General features: G+C 37.2%; 1 protein-coding gene across 1 annotated transcript in view; it reads right to left on the minus strand.

The window, feature by feature from the left end:
* LOC149571902 (uncharacterized) overlaps positions 1-22,295 on the minus strand; it is a 212,587-nt gene that overhangs the window by 177,339 nt on the left and 12,953 nt on the right. Inside the window, exons 3-4 of the mRNA XM_089813309.1 lie at positions 14,847-15,531; positions 14,557-14,641 (exon numbers count right to left, since the gene is read on the minus strand). Coding sequence (XP_089669435.1) covers positions 14,557-14,641; positions 14,847-15,531 — 770 coding nt within the window. The remainder of the gene's footprint in view (positions 1-14,556; positions 14,642-14,846; positions 15,532-22,295) is intronic.

Genomic DNA, 22,295 nt, shown 5'->3' on the forward strand with positions numbered 1-22,295 from the left:
CTGAGCAAATTTTGTGAGTCGGTCTACCACTACGAAGATGTTATCTTTTCCGTGAACCTTTGGTAATCTTGTTATGAAATCCATAGATAGACTTTCCCGTTTTTGATTTGGAATAGGTAATGGTTGTAACAACCTTGCAAGGTGTGATTGCTCTGCTTTGTTTTGCTGACAAATTCTACATCCTTGTACATATTTTTGTATGTCTCCTTTTAATCCTTTCCAAGAGTATTTTTCCCTTATCTGTCTATACATTTTGTAGTATTTGTCATGATATTCTTTCATATTTAGCATTTTTACTTTAGATTTTGGAGTCAAATAGATCCTTCCTTTGTAGAAGATGAGATCATTAGAGATCTTAAAATCTTTGTTGGATATCTTCCCTTCCATAACTTCTATTGCGATTTGATCCTTTGCATAATCTGCTATTATATCCTCTTTCCAACCTAAAATGCAAGAAATATAGTTGATGTGGGATCTTTAGGATAAGGCATTTGCTGCCCCGTTATTCACTCCTTTAACGTACTCTATGTCAAAATCGTAGGCTTGAATTTTGCTCACCCATTTCCATTGTCTATCATTAAGATCTCTTTGATTTAAGACAAAGCATAGGCTATTATGATCTGTTTTGACTATGAATTGTCCACAAACCAAATACTGTCAAAACTTTGCCAGAGCATGCATTATTGCCAACATCTCTTTATCATAAATCGAATAATGTCTTTCAACTCCGGTGAGTTTGCAGCTTTCAAAAGCTATAGGGTGCTTTCTTTGCATTAGTACTACCCCTATTCCGTCTCCCAAGGCATCACACTATAGTTCAAATGGTATGGAGAAATCAAGTATGGCCAATAATGGGCATGTACGCATAATGACTTTGAGTTGTTCGAAAGCTTGTTGTGCTTTGTCATCCCAAGTGAGAGCCCCTTTCTTGGTTAAGTCTGTAAGAGGGGCTACAATTTTTGAGAATCCCTTAACAAACCTACGATAGTGTTTACCGTACAGGGTAAGAAATTTAACACATGTAGTATAGCATGATTCAACGCAGAACAGATACTTTATTCATATATGCACTCAATGATTACAATCCAAATACAATGACTACAATGATTCCAATGATGATTCCAAAGTCCATCTCGGACATGTACATATATCTTTCCGAAGGGGTGACTCAAGCGTCACGCGCCCATTCGGATGCTACTCTACCCATCGGCTACACTATACATTTTACCGACAACATCATCTCCCCCAAAAGAAAAGTCGTCTTCGAACAACAATTACAAAATATTCAAGAGATATTAACAAAACGGAATACATTAACTGTCTAACTACAACAAGATAAATCTGTTTCTGTCACACCACTTTCACATTCGTCCTGTGCCTGCACCAAACTGGTCTCCAAACCACGTTGCATCTATAGCCACTGCTAACACAATACTATCTCCTTAGCTGACCTTGATAGCCGCCCGTGCCGCTTTCTCTGGTTCCAACTCCTGGGTACACTAAGCCAAGTGTCGCCATACTGCCTTCAACTGGATGATCAACACCTCTCGAGCTCTCTATGCATCCACCAAGATAGCCTCACGTACAAACACCTACTTCGAGTGCCACCTCTAACACACAGACACTCCATGCCTACAACAATTCCAGGTCTCATCAACTAGTCACACTTCCCACGACTGATAACTGCATCAATTGGGGGGTCTAGGGGGCATCGCCCCCAACAGGGTCGCTGCCCCACGAGGTCCTAGGGCAACCTCAGTCACCCTTCTTCTGCATCTATAGGTGTATCAACTTATGTCGTACAGTTGTACAATGATGTTTTATAATTTATCCATACCTTGTTTGTACTCTCTTCTCATTTCGAAGACCGTACAGTATTGTTTGCTCTTGCACGCTGGCTCACCTTGCTTCTGGCTGTACGGCTTGTTTTCTTCTCTACAAACTCAAGCCGTACATACCTTTTCACCTTCTTATAATCTAAGACCATACAGTCTTTCCCTCCTTTGTTACTAGTTGTCGTACAGAATTTGCTTCCCCGACTCTTAACCTTCAAGCAATGCTTGGTCTCTTTCAGTTTGTTGCTTTCTAGCCAAAATAATTGCTCTCACCTGTACACAATACGACTCTTAAATTTTTTATTTCTTTTTAGCTTCTTGACAGCTCTCCTATCATATATCGTATGGCCCTCCTTTCTCCTTCCTGTGTTCGTACGGTCTTCACTTCACATGATCTTCCCTTCTTCCGTACGATAGTAGCTTACCTAGAATATTTTCCCTCCTTTCCTTCCGTACGATAGCTTTTATGTACCTACAAGGCTTTCTTGAGGTTGTACAGTCATTAGCTTCCTTATAATTGACCTCTTTTCCTTCTTGGATGGTCATACGGTCCTTTTTCAGCTTCAATTCTACCATCTCATACAATCCTCTCTTTTTAACACTGTACGGCTGTCTTTACATACACCCTCAGCCGTACAGTTATGTTGTGTCACCGTATGGTACCCTTCTAACGGTACGGTCTTTGCTCTCAATTGTATGGGATCTGGCCGTACAGCTTCAACTTCTCTCCTGTGCACTTCCTGCTTGTCGTACACCGTACAGTCTTATGTTAACTTTTTTCCAAACTACCTTCGACTTTCCTCTAGCCGTACAAAGGTTTTAATAGCTTGTGATGTGCCTCTCAAGTCCGTATGGACTCACGCCATACGATAGGCCATACTTCCATTATTTTTAAAGTTTGATTTCAACATTACATTTTGATTTTACTTCCTACACTTTTAATACTTCATTTTTTTATTTTTTTCCTTTTTACTACTTTGCACTCCATATTTTATTTACATATATACATTATTTACAGTCGTTTTTTCTTTCTCAGTTGTACATTATTTCAATGAGGAACCATTTCTTTCATGGTATATTTTTAACTTCGATCCATTTACTGCATCTAGTATTTCTTTTTCGTCCAGTGTCCACAACTTAATTGCTCCGTTATAGCCAACTTCCCGTATCTTGTATGGTCCGACCCATTTAACTTTTAACTTCCCAGGTCTGATTTCGTTCCGTCTGCTATACTTCAATACTAACTGGCCCAATTGAAAGTTGTTTAATTTTAAGTGCTTATCATGCCATGCCTTCCATCAGTTTTGTGCAACTTTCGTGGCCCATGCTGCATTAGTTCTTATTCATTCGGTACGGCCGCTTTCGTACAGGTACTACACCTTCGATCAATGGTATCCAGTAAACACATAGCTCCGATGGCACTCCTTTTAAGTCTTTATATGTCCAAGCAAAAACATCCTTGTACTCCATTGAATATTTTGAATGTTGTCGCCTTCAACACTGGGTTCCAATCATCTCCTACAAGAATGTTCTTTGGATTTTCCTCATCGCGTAAATTCATTGTCTTCACTGTAGGCTCTTCATACTTCATCGATTTATCTTTACTGAACGTATGGGTCGGTGTTTCATCCACCTGTGCTTCTCCCTCCTTCAGTTCATTGTACTCCTTCGAGAACTCATTGCCTGCTTTTTCTTCCTCGACACTCAACATGTTGCAGCTCGGAAAGACCTCATAATCTTCCATTTGCCAGTATAGCAGTCCATTCACCGAATCTAGGTCATCATCAATTGACCCTCCTAATCTCAACACCCCTTCTTCATCTAGTTCCATCCTCTTTTTACCTTCGTCATCACTCTCACCTTCTCCTTCTGAATCTGACGACACTGCTTCTTCCACTACCATTTGTGTATGCAAATCGATTATGAATCTCCTGCCTCCTCTCTCCATGGATAGAGTGTTCCGTTTCCAATCATGCTTTACTTTTGCTTGCACCAACCACCCTCGTCCCAGGATGGTGTCGTACCCTCTTCTCTTCAGTGGAATGACCACAAAATCTAGTAAGAATGGTTGTGTCCCAATTGTTACCGGCCGTGCCATCAAAGTTCCCAACGGTTTTATCCCATGCTGATCTGTTGTGAGTAACTAGAAAGTAGGTAGCCATAGTGTGGGTTGTCCAAGCTTTTTCCAAATATCTTTCGGCAGCACATTCACTCTCGATCCTCCGTCTACAATTGTATCCATCAATACAATACCCAAAATGCCCATCTCCACTATTGTCGGGTGTCTTCCTATTGTAAGTGCCAGTAGCATCAAGTCTGTTGCTACCGCTGTTGTTTCCTTACTATCCTTTGCTTCCTCCGTCACTCTCGAGGACAGCGTCATATTTATAATAGTTGAACGCAACTGTGGCATCATAAGGTCATTTAGTTTAATCGGCACTTCTGTTTGCATTATCTATTTCATCATGTTTTGTTCCGCCAAGTTTCTTTTCGAAGTTTCAGCAATGTCCTTTACTTGTGACTTCTCTGCTTTCATGTGCTTTCTATCTCTGTTCGTGCTTTTTGTAACCTCTCCTTCTCTTCTTCCGCATTCGAATATTTCACTTTCTTTGCCTAGTCTCGTGTGATCGCCAATACCTTCTCATCACACGTTTCAATGCTTAATAGACCTACGCCTTGCTTGGGACATTTTGAATCTTCATGGTCCCCTGGACCACACCATCTGCATAGTAGTTGTGGCATCTCATTCGTAGGACAATCCCTAGCAAAGTGGCCCCAAAGATTGCATGCCCGGCACTATATCATCGGTTGTCCACTCGCATCGTACTATATTCTACTCCGGCCTCCATTGTTATTGTTATTGTTTCCACCCCTTCCGCATTTATTATTATTGCGATATCCACCCGAAGTTGCATAATTGCTTGTGCTATTGCTATTAGACGCTTCTTGCGTGAGTAACCCCTGCTGGTGTCCTTTTGATTTCATGTTTAACGGGCACGCTTTTAGAGAATGTCCCGCCACCTGGCAGATGTCACAAAACTGTTTCTTCTGGCATGAGCCCTTCGTATGGTCATCCTCTTTACAATCTGTGCACCACAGTTCTCCCTTCACTGTGTCCAGATTCTTTTTCAAATTCTTAAATTCTTTCATCATTTGAAGCATATCTTTCTATAATGCTCGCACCTTCTTGTTCGACTCTTCATCACTACTGCTACTTTTAGAGGATGAATCATCTGAATTAGAGGATTTATGCTTTTCCTTCTTACTCGTCTTTTGTTCACTTTCTAAATCCATTGCACGAGTATACGCGTCCGTGTACGACGCCGGTGGTACAATCTTCATCTTCTTTTTTAGAGCCGGTCGTAGCCCCTCCACAAACCATCGTTTTTTCAAACCGTCTACCGAATGACTTTCCATCTTCCCGACCAACTCTTTTAGTCCTCTGGCATAGGCCCATACTGTTTCATTCTTCCCTTGCTTAGTACTATATATCTCGGCTACTATTTCATTATCGTCCCGAAGCAATCTAAATTCTGCTATGAACTCTTTTTTAACATTCGCCCATGTACTCAGTTTCTGACGGTCGGCATCAGAAAACCAATCAATTGCTAATACAATAGATGATGCAAAAGGGTTGCTACTTGGTTGTATATGTCACATTTCCAGAAGTTCCTTGATAGTTTTTTCTATATCTTTTTTATATTTGAGGGGATGCCTATAAGGTGTAGTGATTACTAGTTTTTCTCCTTCCTCTAATTCAATGGTGTGTTCAAAACCTCTCTTAGGGGAAGTCCAGGGGGTATATCTCCAAACACCTTTTTATATTTTTCCAGAATAGGTTGAATCTCTAGGTGTTATTGGCTATCAATGGTTATCTATATGTAGAGAGGAGGTTCGTGCGTCTAGTGGCGTACATGGCTCGGGTGGCATGGCTTGTTTGATTAAGGAGAATATTATCAGCGGCACTTCTATTGTACACTCGGATACGTTTGCCAGATTTATGTGGGTCCGCATTGACCATAAGTGTCACTGTTAGAGAGATCTTTTTTTGGCTGCTTGCTATTTCCCGCCAACTTCCTCCCACTATACTATTCATGGTACCGAGGACGAAGACCCGTTTTTAGATCTTCATGAGACTATTTCTCAGTTTGCTGCTCTTGGTGACATTATTATTCTCGAGGATTTTAATGCAAGAACCAAAGAACTCAAGACTCCGCTTTTTTATCATAGCTCGGACCCCATCTGATCCACTGAGATGGATCCGACTTCCCTTGGACTTCAGCGACACTCTAAGGATGCTCTTGGGCCATTATCTATGTATGGTAGACATCTACTGCAATTTTGTGAGTCTTCTAGTCTGGTAATCTTGAAGCCTTTCCTGCTTCCCTGATTCAGTGTTCTTCACTTGTTAGCCTCATGGTGGGGGTGCTAGTGTCGTTGATTATGTCCTCGCCTGTTCCTCTTTCATTTCTTGCATTCATAGTATCACCATTTTGCGCCTTCCTATTGCAGACCATGCTCTCCTCAGTATTCACCTTTGCCTCTCCCCTCGTCTCTCGGCCTCTCATCTTTCCTCTGCGACTACCCACTTACCCATTTGATTCCGTTGTATCGAAGGGGATTGTGAGCTCTTTTCCGCTCATCTTTCGAGGCTCCTCAACCATTTGTGCTTTTCTGACTCGTGCGAGGCCGCTTCCATGTTTGACCACCTTACGATAGCTATTTAGAAGTCTGCCATTCTTTCCATTCCTCATCGCCCTCCTTTGCCCCTTCACAGCAAACGTTGTAATACTTGTCCTTTGAACCAGTGGTTCGATACAGACTACAAATCTTTCCACTATTATATGCGATTTTCTTTTGTGGCTCGCTCCACCGACTTTACTTGCATTCGCTCCTCTCATCTTCGTTTTCTTCACAGTAAGAAGCATTCCTTTGCCGCCTCCAAGTGCAAATCCCTCTGCTCTATGCTGATCTGCAATCCCGAACTTTTCTAGCACACTCTCTTCCCCCACAGTTCTCCTCATCCCTCCACCCTTGACTTTTGCTCCCTTACCTTACACACTACGACTCTTTACAACATTCCGGAGCAGCCTTTCTATCCATCCCTTTTCGCCTCCTTTCAACCGCTTGTTCACCCCTTCCCACATTTTTGAGGCCATTAGATCCATGAAGTGTAGTAAAGCTGCTGATGAGGCAGGCTTTCAAGCTGAGCTTTTTAAGTTCGGGCCTTAGTTCTAAGCCCCTATCTCTCTATTCTTTTTAATAGAGTGATTCACATTGGTTATCCGACTTCTTGGTCCAGGAATCTAATTTATCCTATTCATAAGACCAGTCTGGCTTCTAATCTAGGGAACTCCAGAACCATCATGATTGGGCACACATTTGCCAAACTGTGTGTGACAGCCCTTAATACTATGTTATCAAGTGAGTTGGACAAGATTGGTTAAGCAGGGTTAAGCAAGGTTGTCCTCTCTCTCCTACGTTGTTTGGATTGTATATTGATGAGCTCGAGGACTTCCCACAGAGGTCCTCGCTCCCTGGAGATGGCTATTTTCTTCACCAGGTTTTGATCTCCATCTTTTTGCCGATGATGTGGTTCTCCTTGCTTCCTCTCCATACAGTTTACAAAGGCTTCTTGATGGCTTGGTGTAACAAACAAATTTTCATATCTAAATCAAGATGATTTAATCTAAAAACTTTTAGCATTTTTAAATGGATAACTGAATCCTTTTCACATGACATTAACTGCTTTTAACAATTTACAGAAAATAACTGTAATCGCATTCAATTGAAATAACTAGATCAACAATTAACTATTCACAACTGTATTCATGATCACCTGAAATAAATAGATTAACGATTAGCTAGCATAATTGTATTCAAGCAGGGTTGTCCTCTCTCTCCTACGTTGTTTGGATTATATATTGATGAGCTTGAGGACTTCCCACAGAGGTCCTCGCTCCCTGGAGATGGCTATTTTCTTCACTAGGTTTTGATCTCCATCTTTTTGCCGATGATGTGGTTCTCCTTGCTTCCTCTCCAAACAGTTTACAAAGGCTTCTTGATGGCTTGGTGTAACAAACGAATTTCCATATCTAAATCAAGATGGTTTAATCTAAAAACTTCTAGCATTTTTAAATAGATAACTGAATCCTTTTCCCATGACATTAACTGCTTTTAACAATTTACAGAAAATAACTGTAATCGCATTCAATTGAAATAACTAGATCAACAATTAACTATTCACAACTGTATTCATGATCAGCTGAAATAAATAGATTAATGATTAGCTAGCATAACTGTATTCATGATCAACTGTAATAACTAGATCAACAATTAACTGTTCACAACTGTATTCATGTTAACTAAATTAATGACTAACTAGTATAACTATATTCATGATCAATTGATTAACAAGTAGAGTAAATGATTAACAAGGAAAGAATGAAAGGAACATACAAGTATCATCGGAGGATCTTTAGCTAGTTGTGCAAGCCTCGGCTTTGGTGAGAGGAGAAGCATTGACATAGGCTTAACCTCCCAACCTCAAACCATACTTATCCCCACACATTCTATTAAATTAGAATGGCCCTCCCTACCTCAAGATCGGGCTTGGTATATTCTTCAGTCTAGCCACCTAAGGCATCCTGGTGTTTTGAATGTCCGCTTAGTTATGAAACGAACATGCTTACATAACTGGCACTACTGACATCAAGTGATCATTAGATGGCAAACATGCCTATAAACTACCTTGGCCAAGGATTTCCAATGGGTTCAACGACCCAATCACCACCGCTCAACTTGACAACAGGATTCATTTCAAGGATGAGCATGAGCTATTAAGTATATTTCATTTAAGGTATTCATGTATGATTTCTCTTTTGTTTTCTTGCAGATTTATTTCACCTCTTCACCATACTTGGCTATATAGCTGGTGATTCCCAGGTGTATTAAGATTATAAGCACTTTGCCCTTTTACACCTCTTCACCATATTCATGGCTATATTGCCAATGAATCCCAGGTGTTTTGAAAAGGTTATGAGCAATCTGCTCTTAATATCTTCTATCATAATTTGAGACAACATAAAACTTGTTATTGATATTAGTAACTTCATGAAGGTTATTATTACATTTTGAGACTTCTTTTTAAGAGATACTACTCGACTTCTTTTAAGATGGTTCTAGATACAATGAGATAAAAAGAAAAGCTCAATATATTTCACAGAGAATGTTCAGCAAGTTAAATAATATGATCACAGTTATAGAGAAAGAGATTCCTAAGTTTGGCCGGCTACAATGGAATATGTACTCAAAAACAATGAAAGGTAACTCATGACCTGATATGTAATGCTTGAGAAACTAGCAATCTGATCAGCTCCCTCTCGTTGCTTAAGACATCACCTTCAGTACTTATATCTCTGTATTCTAGCCGGAATACTTGTTTAGCTAAGGTGAAATCGCACTCTCTGAACAAGGTTTTAATCGGTAAATGCAAGGGGTGTTAGCAGAAGTAAAAATACAGGTAATGATATTGAATTCGGTGCTAAAGAGGCAAGGTGTTTTTAGATGGCAGTAGAAAGAAATGTGGAAATGTGGACAGGGGTGTCTAACTCCCCTCACGGCTTTCATTTAAAAGTCTAGCCGTGACTTCTTAGCTTCTGTCAGTTAAAAGACTATAAACCATTCGAATTTCCAAGTATTAAATCGATTAAGAAAAGAGAGGGAAAGAAAAATAAAATAAAAAGGTTGGAAAAGTTATAATTTCAATTGTTATTATAATATATTTCAATACGTTCATGTAAGTATATCAATGGGGTGACATCATTAAATTACATTATTATAATTTATTGTTGCCATTTCATTTTTATATTTATATGTACATCTATAAATATTTATTATAATAATATGATGGATGATCAGTTAAAATCTCTTGAGGTATGTTTTATATTTTAATTAGATTATTTTATGTTTTCCTAGATTATATTTCTTAATAGCTCATGTGGGGCCCATAAATGTATCCTGTGATCAAGTCGTTGTGTCCTTTCCAAAGGAGTTTAAGGTCATACCTACCGATCCTGATGACTGAACTAAGGGAACATCTCATTCCGATGATCTGGTTTAGCAATGCTTCCCCCCTCTTCATCTTCTCCTGCAATCCCCCATGAAAACACTTTTGCCATAATAACAATTCTATAATAATTACTTATAAACATATTAATCATTATTTTAATCAAGTAACTGCTAATCATCTAATAACAGTTAATGGTTAACGACCATCTTCATTAACAGTTTATACATCGTATATATAACTACCTATTTCACATGATTATGAAAGAATAATTTGTTAAATCCAACGGTTATGAACAAGTTTAAAATTAGGTCAAAATTTTGGGATGTAACACTTGGCTTCCTTCTGTGATCAGCAACAGCTTGTGGTCAACTTGAGTAAGACTCGGGTCATGATTTTCAATTGTTTAAAGACTTCACTTCTCCACTTCTTCTTTCAGGGTCAGGAGATCGAGATCACTACATCCTATACTTATTTGGGGAATAAGTTTTCAGGACCACATTTCAGTATGAGGCCAACTACTCAGCCTAGAGTTAATAAGGGTATGGGTTGTCTTGCTTTGCTTGAGAAACAGTGTTTCAAGCATTCGTTCAGTCTTGCGGCCATTTTTTATTTGGTTTGGTTCCTCCATTGTCTTCGTGGCGTGGCTTTGCAGATCATGGTGGTGATTGTGATGGATCCTCCTATTTAGCCATTTGTTCGTCTGTGTCTACTGCGAATGCTAAGTCTGGTTCTCGTGCACATTGTTGGTATGCACAGGCTTTTTCTTTGCTTGGTTCGATTGGGATTGATATTGACCGGCTCCCCCCTTTCAATTCTCGTTGGATGCCTCGATTCATCTCCTCTTCTCTCGGCAGGACATCTCCCCTCTCGGCAATAGTTGAATGAGCATGTCAGGCTTGACATCTATAGACAGTACATTGCCACTACCTGGGTTAACCCTCTTGGCTGATTACACCCATGGATGTCCTTTTACGCAAAGCACTTTTTGGAGATGTTTGATGGTATTATTGTTCGTCCTAACTACCTTTCCTTGAGGTGGTCTCATGCCTTGCATATCTCTTTGGGATCTTTCAGAGTTGGGTCTCACCGTCTTCGGGTCTAGACTGACCATCATATTGACAGTGGAGAGTGGATCTATAGGCTTTGTACTTCGAGTGAGGTGGAGACTGAGACACTTCATTTTCCGTTGCCCCATTTATTATGAGATCCGAGGGAGATTTTTCCGTTTGTTTCAGGATTACTTCTCTCTTTATGATTTTTTCAGCTACTATGATCAGCACTGTCTTGCACTTTATCTTCAAGAGATCACTATGCTCTGTGATAGCATGATTCAGTCACTGCTTCCGCATCGACACTCGTCTACTTAGCTCATTGCTGCCAATTTCACACCATTATCTCCTTTGCATGGGGTGAAAAGGCCTTCTAGCTCCACTAGATCTACCAAGCATTCCATATTCGTTAGGTCTCGAACCGGCTATTTGCACCAACAACACTCCTCTATGAGTGGCCACAGATAGGGCAAGGCCTTTACTCATCAGCATACATATCATTTCAGTGACCGACTTCTTTTCGCCTAGAAAGGACCCCTAGTCTCTTTCTTGGCCTCCTCTCTGGTTCTTTGTTTGCTTTCTCCTGTTGTTTGTATTTATTTTCAAACACCTTTGTGTGATCTTGCCGCTGTCAGCCTCTTTGATGTAATCCTTCAGTCCCATATAGACCTTTTGTTGGTCTTTTGTTGGACATTAATATCATTATCTTATCTATCTTATCTCTTTTATTTCTAGTTTTCATGGGGAGGGAATTCTAGGAACATTCTTAGGAGAGTGACTCGCAATAAGGGTCAAAGCCCTAAGTGGTCGCTAGGGTAACCCATTATGAAGTTGTAACTAGTGATGACATATAAAAAAAAAATCTGGATGAGATAACACATTAATCAAGATAATTATATTTCTTCACATATGGCCATAAGTATCTAGTGTGGACCATGGATGGGTTGGACAAGGCCTAGCTACTTATGTGGCGTTGATTGGGAAATCGACTTGTCCTCGTGAGAGGTTGTCAATTCCACATGAGTTCTCACCTAGGAACTAGCATCTCAAGAGAGAACATCAAGGCAACCAAAATTGAGCCATGCGATGACACTCTCCTACACGTATCTCAGAATCTACTCCATTATATGTATTTAATGAACAATGGAAATTGCAAATTAGGAGGAATGTTATTGTAAATTTATATTGATGCAAATCTGAATATGTAAAGTGGATAAGTAAATGATTAGGTAGGATTCCTAAGTAGTTATGTGAATGACAAGTTAGGAAGAATATTAATGAGCTTAGTTATTTTATAATGATGTATTTGCAATGGTGAACAATGTACTTATATGCTACAATAAATGATATTGGGAGTTGTACTCAATTAATGGCCGTGTAATAAGGAATTCATTATATGATGCTAGTTAGCTTTGGGTATTAATTAACATTAATGCTTTGGTGAAAGAAAGTTCGTGCTATAAAATAAACTTGGAAACAAAGTAACTAATGTTTAAAATTCATTTCACACAATTCATTAATGCTTATGAGATTCCTATGATGTAAATCATGGTTGTAACTAAATTATTAGATATATTGCAGTGTTGCTTAGGTAACGATGTTAGGGAACCCTAAAAGAGGACCTAGAACTAAGTTATGGATCAATTTTACATTCATGTTTGATGAGCATTTAAGTGGTACAATAATGTTTTGATACTTGCACTTTCATTTTATGCAATTTATAAAAAAGCATAATGAATTTGATGTTTTAAGTAAACAATATAATCACGCTTAAGCATTTGCATTAGTTGTGATATATATAAATATGTGTGTGTGTGTGTGTGCGAACCTTTCTTTGGGTTAGTTCAGTGTTTTTCTCTCAGGTTCCCAGGCGGGGCATTATATATTAATCCATTCTATTCAGTTCCAGGTCTGCAATTGTTGTCAGATTTGCACTGAACCTTCCTGATATGTTAACTGTATTTTGAAGTTACTGGTTTGAAAAAGTATATATTTGTTCTCTGCACTGTATATTTTAATGCTATATACCTGCAACTTAAAAGCTCAAGCAGCCAGAACTAGTTTTAACATAATCAAGGACAACTATTTTAACTATTTTGGGGTATTCTTGGAAAGGTTTTTACATGCACTTACACTCTCAGAATTTTGGGACTTGCAAAGGCTCCCATCAATTCATGGAAAAAAAGTCCTGTGTAGATTAATGGAAAAAAAAAATCTTTTTGTAAGGTACCTATTAAAACCCAGATCTTTTATGCAGCATTAAGCAAAGACATGTGCCTTATAATCCTTATATACATATAGTTACAAGGTTTGATGGGTTGTAATCATATGAGGAGATTGACTGTGTCGTCCACTCGACCCTAGATTGATGGGAGTGGATGAATTATCAAGAGTGCTAGTGGTAGATTGAATTCTGACTAGAGTTTTAGGCATCATGAGAGTTTCATATTTACAAATTGGATGATTTAAATTACCAAGTGACTTTGGATCTAGAACAGGTGGAATATTCAAAAGACAACTTTTAATCTTTAATATTCATCTCAATAGTTTAATTTAATTAACACGACTGCCAAAGTGGTTTTCTGTACAAACTATTATCCCTACAAATTATAAGTAATAACCATTATTTACACTGATACAGATGCAACAGGCAATCAGAAACCATGAATAAGGGACCTTTATAAACAAAATATAGAATGCCTGAGATAATATGATCAAAAGTTGACGAGAAGTTAGTCAGTCTTACATATTTCTTGAAAAGGACTGCTAAAACTTTTATTTCAGTTTAGTTAAAATATTGGAAGTGCAGCATCAAGAATCATCATATTCTTTAGCCCCTTCTGCTTGACCATTCACCACATCTAATGGGAGACAGACTGCTGTTAGGTCAAAGTAATTTGGCTGATTACTAAAACCCCATCAAAGACATTTGAAAAACAAATTATCGCTGATGTTACCTGGATGGGGCACATTTTCATTGTTTGAATGCTGATAAGTAGCTACCTGGATATAAACATGTTTTTTTCCACTGGCGTTGAATCAAAATCCTATTGATTCTTCCCAAAATTCTATAAACAGGACTCCAAGGTTATCTATTTTTTCAGTTCTTGAGGATGTTAGCTACATAAGGGAAATTTTAGTTGCTTAATGGCTTCTACAAAGCTACCTGAATGCAAACCCTTTCCAAAATTCTCAGATGGATATTCCAAACTTTCTTCTTCTAAACAAAGTTAACAACAATGAAGGGAGGTCCCAATCCATTTCCTCTGGATCATTGTCAGGGTATACAACTTGACAGAGGATAGAAAATAAAATTACAGAGGGAGTTCCTGAAACGATGACAAAGCATTTTTAATGTTTTCAGAAAAAAATTCCAAGTTACAGAAGGAATGAATTGTTTCAATGGACAAGTGAAATTTATCTGTGGAAAATCCAAGAAAAGCATTAACTAAAGGAAATTCAAAATAAAATTAGCTACAGGAGGTGAAAAATAATTCTTGACAATTTCCAACAAATTGACAAATTCTGTACATGTTAAAGCTTCTGTGATTATGCAAAATTAGAGAAATTGACTCATCAAAACTACGCGTCTTCTTATTACCAGGTACTGAATAAGCTGAGGGTCATCATTGGTAGCCATCTCTGCAATCTCCCAACATGCTTTCCTAGCAAGCTTCTTCAATTTACTGCGATAAGAAGAAGGATCAAGACAAGTTCCTAATTCTATACAACAAAATAAATCAAGTACTTTACTGAAAGTAAAATCCAAAAAAGAATGGCAATTAAATGAGCAACCAGAAGCATAGAACTTGCCCCTAATGAAAAGGTCACTTTGAGGAAACATCCATTGTCATTTTAAGTCCTAAACTATCTTACTGAGATGATACTTACCTCCTTTTATAATGATAATAGGAATCTGGAAATTCATGCTTCAATTTATACTTGTTAACCATGTTATATGCCTTCTTGAACATTTTCATATTGGTAAGATGTTGTACAAGAGAGCAAATCATTTCTTTCCCCATGTAAGATGCCCACTGTTCTGCAACTTCAACCTGATTATCATGAATCATGGTATCCAGAAACTCATGGGGAGCAGAATGCTGAAGAGAAAATTGCTCTAAGAGAGCTACAGCACTGGGGTAATTCCGAGATCTTATCAACTTCAAAATAAATGCCTCTACATTTATTTTTGCTTTAGCAGATTCCTCAGACTCAAATGCTGATTTATATAGTGCCTCTTCTAAGTCCTTCAACCCAACATCAAAAACTGTTGCCAATTTGATAAGGATGCGGTCCTCAAGATTGACAATTCCAACTACTACTCTATTAAACAACTGAGCTGCTAATTTCTTTGCTTCAGCAGCATCACCCAATGGTCTGTTTGATTTATCCAAACAGCTCAAAGCTGATGTCAGCAAGTGGCTTAGACCTTCCCCATAAGGCGCATCAACAAGGAGTAAAACATTTAGACAGTACATGACATATGTAGCTGGTCCTGGTGATGGAACACTTGGCAAAGCTTCCATTACTTGGCGGCGAAGAGTCTGGAATTTCATAACTGCTTTGCCCTTGCCTATCAAACAAAAAATGAAAACATGCATAATTATTTTTCAAAAATATGCTCTTTACGAACTAAATATGTGCAAGTCTAAATGTGATTCCATGCAATAATAATTGGACTAAGCATATATAAGATGAATTGTTAATGTACTCATGCACATCTTTAGCATTAAGAGAAACCAAACATAGATAAGAGAAAAGATTCATGATACGAAAGTGCACAGAAAAACACTTGCTCCATGTTTACCAAATCATGCAAGTATACAAAATTGGACAATACATTTTACATGGGATATGAATGATCAAGTGTCAACTAATCATCAGTTACAAAGCTAAATAACGAACCACACCATCTTATTGTAGCCTTTTATACAGAACAAGGTTTAACGAGTGCAAGTTTACTTCACATGTCAATGCAATTTTATAGAATATGATTATGCAACTTCCATTCATGACCATTTTATTAACTATTATGCCAAGTTAAACTCTAAAATTAGAATTGCACCATTTCTAGAGCCAGTAGTTCGGGAATCATAGCCTTCCTCTTTATGATTTCCAAACTTGACTATTTCTTCTTGCTTTTTGGTTGGAGTTCAGCCACTGGCATTAGGCTCTTTCAACTCTATATTCCTTCTTCACCTTCAATCTTAGTTACCGGATTCGTCTTACACAGGTCGGATCCAGATTTGGATCGGGTCCGGGTCCGGGTCCGGGAGGATCCAGGCAAGATCCTTGATTCTACCTGTGGATCCATCAAGATCCGCGGGCCGCGGATCCTGACGGATCCACAGGCAGAATCAAGGATTCTGCTCCGATCCAAACCTCAGCCCAAGGATAAGTTTGTCATTTCAAATTAGCCTTCTGTTGGGTAGAATCCTATTGATCATTTCCAAATTTTATTCGAGTCTTAACATTTTATTCTAGTCTAATTGTATATGAATTTATTTGCAGTTTGAACCTCATGCTTTGATGGGAAACATGTTACTTCCATATACATCTTGACTGATTGTTATTAGATAGGAACAGATATTCATACCCTAGAAAATTAAAATATAGCTTCATCTGTTTATCTCTCAGTTTCAGTGAGATTCTCTTGGTCACTTTTCCTCAATTTTTGTCATCCTCCTAACTGAAATATGGCATTTGTCAGCAATGAGCATAACAGAACTTTTCACTGAATTCACTATAGTTGGAAATGAAATAATATTTTAGGGGTATGTCCTGCTGCTGCATTTTTCCTATTGACACTGGTAGAATTCAGCATGAATAAAAAACACGCATCCCTATTTGATTGTTGAACAAGAAATGATGCCTTGTATACATAAATGCAACCTTCAAACTCATTATTAGTTGAACTGTGTTGACCTTTGAAAGTTGAGAAATGTAGTATACTCTCGGCCACTGGATTTCTCCTTGGCTGTCAACTTATATTCTGCTAATGTTTATTATATAATTCTCTTATTTGTATATATATATATATATGCACACACACACGCAAATCCTCCAGAAATCATAATTGGGCAGAAAAAAATCCCAAATCCACAGATCTGATTCACGTGCCCAAATTGGATTCATTTCACGAATTGGCAACTAAGCCTTTCATTCTTGTTAATACAATTTTCCCTTTATCAAAGAATTCTGAACAAACACTCGGATCTTCTTGTTCGACTTGCTTGGATATTAAAATCTAATTTAGAGTTAATTGTAGGATTTCGTTGATAGTTAGTTGGATTGAATATGATAGACATATTTCGAAATATAAAAATGACACAGAGGGAGGTTTCTGAAGTCTAGAATTAGCATCTGTAATTCTAGATTTCTATGGTCCTAATAACAAATCCAGCACAATGGATAGACAAAATTGTGCAATAGAAAATAGAGATAGAAGTTTTGCATGTCTCTAGAGAGAAATTGTATAAGGGAATGCTAGAGAAGTATTACGCTGGAAGGAAAAGAAGAATAGCAGCCTACATGTAAGGACCATTGTATAGCTCATTTTTTGGTGCTAATAAACATATGTAAGACCCTGGTGGAGCCACCCCCAAAATTTTGGTATTCTCTATTCTACACCTTTCAAGGAATAAGCTTTAAGTTAAACCAGCATTCCTTAAACCCTTAAGCCTTTATTCTTGGCTCCTGCTACATTCTTTAGTTGGTCGGCTCTATCATTTATTCTTAGCTTTCGTAGAGTAACTATTGTTAAGTTTTGTAGATCTCTGATAGAACAATAGAATTCTTACATGTATTACTGTTGAATAGTTTTGTTCTTCAAATACTGATGATCTCTAAGATCCGTGTGCAGAATCTACTTCTTTATATAAATTGCTGATGCTGTGAGACAAATACTGGATGCCCCTGCAGATTAGATAATACAGAGAAGCGCTGGTAATAATCTGAATGCAGATCGCTGAGACAAGATGCCGTGTATTGATGTTGTAATACAGCGATCTGATTGCTTGTATATATACCACAGCAAAGGGTCATGAGCCCCATAGAGTCATGGCTCTGCGTGGCCTTTGGCCACGAAGAGTCATGCCTCTATGATGGCATGAACAATCACTGTTAACACAAACTAACCTTAAAATAAGGTAGCCGACGATTGCTATTAGTACTGCTACTACTTGCAATGATAAATACATTGTGATCTCCAGTGATATATAGCACAATCAGTTGATGTTCTCTCAGTTGATAATGTCATTAATTTAATCCAAACAATATACATACATACATACATACATGTATGTATGTATTTATGTATGTATAAATGTATAAATAACTATAATGACATTTATCTAGAAACATAGACACAGATTAGTATATCAGATAAGCATCATTTACTTCTACTAATGCTAAAACATTAACACTCCCTCTTTAGCAAGAGAGAAGTAATATACAATTTGGATTTCAGTATAGAATACTTGATCACTTTGTCTGATCCTCACACAATGAAACAGTTACAGGTCAAATAACAAAAATCACCAAGTTATGAACACTATCATAATATACATCATAATCTGTAATTGTCTAAAACAATATCTAGAGTAACCATAATGGAAATGTTATCTATGATTTTTAATTGCTCAAAGCAATCTCTAGAGATGTCCATACTAATAACATAAAATTTGTTATTCATGATCTCTAATTGCCCAAAGCAATGTCTAGAGATGTCCATGATAATAACATGAATTCATTATCTATGATCTCTAATTGCCCGAAGCGATGTCTAGAGATGTCCACGATAGCAGGCCTATTATTTACAAGATCATCACCTTGTAAATAATTACCTTCTGAATAAATATGTCCATGAAAGATCGTCACTTTTCATTACATATGTGATGCTACTAACCAACAATAGAAGCATAAACTCACATGAATTAAAATTTAATTTAATATTCATTATTACAAATTAATCATACCAATTTTTTTTCTCTAAAGTATTTCAACTTCACTTTAGCGAGAGGCTTGGTAAAGATATCAATTGTTTGCTCATTAGTATAGATGTACTATAGTTGAATGATTCCTCGATTCACCATATCTCGAATGTAGTGGTAAAGAATTTCAATATGTTTGGAGCGATTGTGAAAAATCGGATTGGTTGAAAGTTTGATGCAACTTTGATTCTCACAATGAATCACAATGGGCTTCAAAGGTCTCTTGAACAAATTTGCTAACAACTTCTGTAGCCATACTGCCTCTCTAGCACCCAAGAAAGATGCAATGTATTGTGCTTCAGTGGAACTTAATGCAACTGAAGTCTATTTTCTGCTGGACCAAGAAACTATACCAGATCCTAGACTAAAGCAATATCCAGAAGTACTCTTACGTTCAGCAGGACTGCCTGCCCAATCAGAATCAAAATATCCATGAAGTTCAATGTTGACTTTATCATATTTGATTCCCATTCCAATAGTACCTTTTAGATATCTCAAAATGTATTTGGCTACATGTAGATGAATCTTCCTTGGTGCACACATAAACTGACTCAAAGTGTTAGTAGCAAAACATATGTCAGGACGAGCATTCACCAAGTACATTAAAGATCCAATAATCTGCCTATAGTAAGTTGAATCTATAGGTTCTGAATTGATCATATCATCCTTCAACTTATGTAGATTTACTTCCATAGGAGTAACAGTTGGCTTACATTCCATCATACCAAATTTTGTGAAAATGTCAATTGTATATTTTCCTTGATTTAGAAGAATGTAGTTATCCTGTTGCCAGACTCCTAATCCAAGAAAGTAGTGAAGTAGACCTAAGTCTTTCATTTCGAACTCTGTAGTGAGTTCTTGTTTGCATTTCTTTATGAGATGTTCCTCACCTGTTATTAATAAATCATCAACATATAACATAAGAATAATCATATCCTCATCATCTATTTTGAAATATAAGTTGGGATCAGCTTCATTTTTGGAATATCCTAACTTCATTAGAGAATTGTCTATTCTTTCATACCACGCTCTGGGTGCCTGTTTGAGACCATAAAGTGCTTTCTTTAATTTACAAACATGAGTTTTGTTGTCATGAGTGTTGAATCCTTCTGGTTTCTCAACATAGATTTCTTCTTCAACTTTGCCATTAAGGAACATTGTTTTGACATCCATTTGATGGACCTTCCATCCCTTGGATGCTACAATAGCCAATATGGTTCAGAGTGAAGTATATCTGGCAACTGGGGCAAAAGTTTCTTCATAATCAATGCCTTCTTTTTGTGAGAAACCCCGAGCTACAAACCTAGCTTTGTACTTTTCAATGCTGCCATCAGAAGCATGTATAAATTTTAAATAGCCATTTGGAAGAAACAACTGATTTGTTCTTAAGTCTTGGTACAATATCCCATACATCACTTTTTAATATAGAGTTATATTCTTCAATCGTAGCTTCTTTCCAAGACTAATTTGAAAGTACTTCTTTGATATTATAAGGTTATGTTTTAATAAGTTCAGTTAGTAGCGCAACATAACATGATTGATTTCTTGTTCTTTTACTCTCTCGAATCACTTCATTCGGTTCAACCTGATTTTCTTCTATCATTTTCCTAGCCCAAAGTGGCCTCTTTTAATTATTGACATTTTCAGAATCTTCATGATTAGATACGATGGAAGAGGAAGGATCAAAATCATTCTCCCTCTCAATTTTTGTTTGTTGATTTTCATCTACTTCAAGAATAGATTTAGTAATAGATTCATCACTATTTCTGGAAATATTAAAGGCAATATCTTCATCAAATTTCACATCTATACTAATCTCAATTGTTCTTTGACCTAGAATGAAGACCCTGTATCCTTTTGTTGTTTCACTATATCCAATAAATATTCCCTTCTTCTCGGAAGATTCTAGTTTTGGTCTTTTCTCTTTAGATATGTGAATATAAACTAAACATCTAAATATTCATAGATGACTTAGATCAAGTTTAATACCAGTGAATACTTCTTCTAGAGTGGTGCTCTCTAAAACTGAGTGTGGACATCTGTTTTGAATGTAGATTGCAGTGTTCGATGCTTTAGCCTAGAAAGAAGTATGAAGATTTTGATCGTGCATCATTGTTCTAGCTGATTCAACAATTGATCTATTTTTACGTTCCGCAATTCCATTCTGTTGAGGATTATAAGGTACAAAAAACTCCCTCTTAATCTCAACAGCAATGCAAAAATTCTTTAAAATATCAGAAATATATTCACCTCCATTGTCTGATTTTAGAGTTTTTATTTTATGTCCTGACCGATTTTTAACTAAGGCTTTGAACTCTTTGAATTTTGCTAAAACTTGAATTGATTCTTTTGTTTTAAAAAGTAGATCCAGGTTCTTTTAGAGTAGTCATCAATAAAAATTACACAAAAGAAGCACCGATTAAGAGAAGGTACAGACATAGGACCGCAAAGATCAATATGGATTAGTTCAAGAATGGATTTAGATTTGTGAGCGCTTTTAAGAAAAGATTGTTTAGTATTTTTACCTAAAGCACATCCTTTGCAAATACTTAAATGATCAATTTTGAGACTAGGTAAACCTTTTACAATTTTTCTTATGGATGATAATGCACAGCAGTGAAAGTGACCTAGCCTCCTATGCCAAATTTCGGTGTAATTTGCAGTTTCATGACTAAGGGCAAGTTTTTTATTATTACAAAGTTTATAAAGACTTCCATCTCTAAATCCGATGGAAATAGCTTTCTTGATATTAGAGTTCTTGGACCAAGATAGAACTTTGTCCTCTTGGAATGTGATTATGAACCCTTGATCAGCAAGGCCAAAAATAGAGACAAAGTTTCTCTTTATACGTGGTACGTATAAAACATTTTTGAGTTGTAGAGTAATTCCTGAATTTAGATCAACTAAACAGGAACCAATTCTTTTAATAGGATGAGTAGAGTTGTCTCCAATTGTAATTTCCTCTAAGGCTTTATCTAAGAAGGTTTCAAATTTGTCTTTAAAACCTATGATGTGTTGAGATGCTCCACTATCTATGATCCAAGTATTGTGGTTAGAATTTAATTCACTTGAAAGGGCTAAGTAAAAAGCATAGTTTTCTTTTTCTTCTTTCTCTTCACCCTCTTCTTTGATTTCTACTAAGGCTGCTTGAATTTTCTTCTTCTCAAGACAGAATTTATCGGAGTGACCAATTTTGTCACGTTTAAAACCTCTAACTTTGGACCAATCACGTTGTTTGTAAGATTTGTTAGATTCCTTTTTGTTGTATTTGAATTTTCTCTTCTTATTTGATTTTACATGAAGTGCTTGAATTTCTCCCTCTTGATTTGTACTTAGTCCTCTTGAG

Source organism: Cupressus sempervirens, chromosome 2 (assembly GCF_028749045.1).
Source record: "Cupressus sempervirens isolate cs-2001-9-10 chromosome 2, ASM2874904v1, whole genome shotgun sequence".
In the NCBI taxonomy this organism is placed as follows: Eukaryota; Viridiplantae; Streptophyta; class Pinopsida; order Cupressales; family Cupressaceae; genus Cupressus; species Cupressus sempervirens.